The 3,556-nt window shown below is 31.3% G+C and overlaps 1 protein-coding gene across 3 annotated transcripts in view; it reads left to right on the top strand.

Moving 5' to 3' along the window:
• Window positions 1-26: 26 nt before the first annotated feature.
• The window catches only part of LOC105458120 (origin recognition complex subunit 1), a 4,783-nt gene continuing 1,253 nt past the window's right edge, over window positions 27-3,556 (top strand). Inside the window, exons 1-4 of one of the 3 annotated variants that reach the window (XM_011703188.1) lie at window positions 27-1,177; window positions 1,286-1,485; window positions 2,373-2,649; window positions 2,836-3,101. In XM_011703188.1, the coding sequence (XP_011701490.1) occupies window positions 269-1,177; window positions 1,286-1,485; window positions 2,373-2,649; window positions 2,836-3,101 (1,652 nt within the window). In that variant the 5' untranslated portion in view covers window positions 27-268. Of the gene's footprint in view, window positions 1,486-2,372; window positions 2,650-2,835; window positions 3,102-3,556 lie in introns of all 3 variants that reach the window. The other 2 variants (XM_011703189.1, XM_011703187.1) reach the window with 2 other exon arrangements.

Genomic DNA, 3,556 nt, shown 5'->3' with positions numbered 1-3,556 from the left:
TGTGCTCTTCCGATTTATTAACTGACACCTATATTTCGCTCGTCTTTGGCCTCTTATCCTGACTATTGTTTACAATACGACGTTGTAATTTATTTAGTTAAATATATAATTGTTTTTTATTAATTAATGCTATTTTTAATCAATATAGATAATTGATAAATAAAATGTATCAATTAGGTTAACTGAAGTACAGCCTTGAAAGGAGAAACGAACGGATACTTAAAAATTACTTCTGAATCTTCTGAAAATAAATTGCACTTTAAATACAATGGCTAGATTTAAAAAATGCACAGAAAAAGATATATCTGTATTACTTGAAACAAGTTCGGAATCAAATGTTGAAGAATTAGACGAATCTTATATTCCAAAAAAGAGCACAGATAACGATTCTTTTGATCTTTCCGATTCAGAACAAATCTTTGAACATAACAAACATTTCTTGTTACGAACTAATGCATTGCAGAAGGAGCAAGCCTCTCTACGTCTGAAGTTGAGACGTTCTACAGAACAGAGTATGTATAAAATAGATACTGAATCGGAGGATGAAAGACCTAAGAGATTAACTAGAAATGCAAAACGTCATTTGAAAGATTTGCAAGATGAAAATCAAATGCCACGTAAAGGTGCAAGAGTTATAAAGTTACCTAAAAGATATTCAGTATATGAGTGTAATTCGCCTAACAATAAATCACAAGTATCTTTACAGAGAGATCAGATTAATTATGATGAAAAGAAGCTACTTTTAAATTCACTGGATTCTTTTGATATGAGAAAACAAGAAACCAAAAAAGATGTAGTTGAAAGTGATGATTCAGATTGCGTTTGTGTTAATTTTATTCCAAAGACACCATCTACAAGATCAAAATTGAAATTTAATAAACAAAATCCTGCTCATTCTGCAGAAGATACCAAAGATAATACTCCTAAAGTTCATAGAACCAGATCGAAATATACATCTCCTTCTATGGATGAAGAAATTAAATTAAAAAAAGATAATACAGATAAAGTATTATCTAGTAACAAAATGTATCTTGAAACGGATGCAAGACAAAATGTTTCGCTTGAGAATACTCCTAAAAGATCAAGAAGTCAAAAAAGTGCTCGTAAAACTATTTTAAGTATGTCTAATAAACGTGAATCAGTATACACAGATGAGAATAAGAGCAAGGCTGACAAGGTGAAAGTTGTTCACAAAGTTGATAAAGATTTGTCTATAAAAACTCGTCAAAGGAATGACAAAGGTATTGAATCATCAGTAATGCAGAATGATTTAAATACTCCACAGGTTCGTGCATTGAAGCAGGGTGCTTTGACACCATCTATGAAAATGAGAACTGATATCCTAGCTAAACCAATTACACCATTGCAAGAAATCAGAACTAGATTGCATGTCAGTGCAGTGCCTAAGTCACTACCTTGCAGAGAAGAGGAGTTCAATAACATTTATACGTTCCTGGAAAGCAAATTAATGGACAAAAGCGGAGGGTTTGTATTCTTAATATTTACTTGCATTTATCTCTTGACTAAATATATATATATACAGGGTGTCCTCGTATAAGTGGTCACCCCTTTTTATCTCGTAAACTAGCAGAGATAGACCTAATAAATATAATATCAAATTAAACGGATCTGAGTAAACTTTATTGTAAGCACAGTGATCACTTAGAAATATTATCTGTGTTAGAGAGCGGAAAGACATGATTAATTTTTGGACGGTAAAGTGACAATTTTAATATCTTAAAAGTTGTAGCGTTCTTTTTAACGAATACAACGATGTATGATATAACGAAATTATCTTACGAATTATATGAATTATTTTGGTTTAAAGTTTTGTGGGCGATTACTACCTTTTCAATTTCGGTCCTGCAATGTGGCCAACTTTTGACCAGATTGACGAGAGTACTATGATCAGATGAAAACATTACTCGTCAATCGTCAACGCGAAAGTCGGAAGTTAGCCACACCGCAGGGCCGAAACTGAAAAGGTAATCGCCCGTAAAACTTTAAATCAAAATAATTTGTATAATTTGTAAGATAATGTCGCATGTAAGATTATATCACATCATTGTATTCGTTAAAAAAAAAAAAACGCTACAACTTTTATCTATTAAAGTTGTCACTTTACATTGTAAAAATTACGCATGTTTCTTTGCTCTCTAACCTAGATAATGTTTCTAAGTGATAAATATGCTTACTTACAATAAAGTTTAGTTAGAGTCATTTAATTTGATATTATATTTATTAGGTCCATCTCTGTTAGTGTACGAGATATAAAGGGTGTCCCCATGTAAGTGGCCACCCCATGTATATATGTATATATATATATATATATATATAAATGACTGAAACATTGAATATCTGTATTATTGCAGAAGTATCTATATAAATGGTGTCCCAGGTACAGGAAAAACTGCCACTGTAAATGAGGTTGTGAAATGTTTAAAGAGATCTGTGGAGAAGGGTAAATTAGACAATTTTGATTTTGTTGAGATTAATGGTATGAAATTATCTGAGCCCAGGCAAGCCTATGTACAGATTCTAAAGCAACTGACTGAAAAAGTTTTAACATGGGAACAAGCATATAATATGTTAGAAAAGAGATTTAACAGTAATGCCAAGAGACCAGTGACATTGCTACTTGTAGATGAGGTATCTGTTATGTACATACATATCTTTATTCCTTATATAATATATGTTTTTACTTTCTGTTTCTACTTTTACTTTTAATTATCTATTAGTTTATCGTTTTTCGAATTGTGAATTTATTTTGTTGTTTTATTTAGTTTTTATTTATTATTTTTCTCATTTTTATTGCTTTTGTTTCACTTTTTATAGCTTGATTTATTATGTACAAAACGACAAGATGTAATATATAATCTATTGGATTGGCCTACAAAAGCCTCTGCTCGATTAGTAGTTATTACTATTGCCAATACTATGGATCTTCCAGAAAGAGTTTTAATGGGTAGAGTCACGTCACGATTAGGTCTTACCCGAGTAACTTTTGAACCATACAATTATAAACAATTGTACGAGATAGTGTTAACCAGACTTAAAAATACAGATATTTTTGAAAATGAAATTATACAATTAATTGCACGGTAAGCATTATATAGTTTCTTTATTTAAATTGTTGATATATTCAGAGTGTCCGATTTTATATTTGACAGTCAAATATTTGGAAATCGCGAGGTTTGAGAGAAAAATGTTTCAGACAAAAGTTGTACGGTTTCGAGGGAGACATAAGATGATAACATTGGTTTGACCCTGAGTGACGTCGTCAAGGTCAGGACAAGGTCCCTTTGAATTTTTTAAATGGGACTCCCTATTTTTCATTGCATATTCTTATAACTTATTTCGAGAGCTTTCCAAAATGTTATAATAAAATATTTTTCCACTAATTACTTTTCGAGTTATAAGGCATGAAAGTTATGGTATCACGGGCATAATAGCATTATCCAAGGTGTCCGAGCAATGGCTGAAACCTTTTGAATATTGTTCAGGATCATGAGCTTTACAACATGTATCAAGATCATGATCATTCGAGATTGTTTCT

The sequence above is a fragment of the Wasmannia auropunctata genome, unplaced genomic scaffold, assembly GCF_000956235.1.
Source record: "Wasmannia auropunctata unplaced genomic scaffold, wasmannia.A_1.0 LD334670.1, whole genome shotgun sequence".
Taxonomy (NCBI): Eukaryota; Metazoa; Arthropoda; class Insecta; order Hymenoptera; family Formicidae; genus Wasmannia; species Wasmannia auropunctata.
The sequence above is the reverse complement of the archived record's forward strand: the minus strand, read 5'-3'. Positions and strand labels throughout refer to the sequence as shown.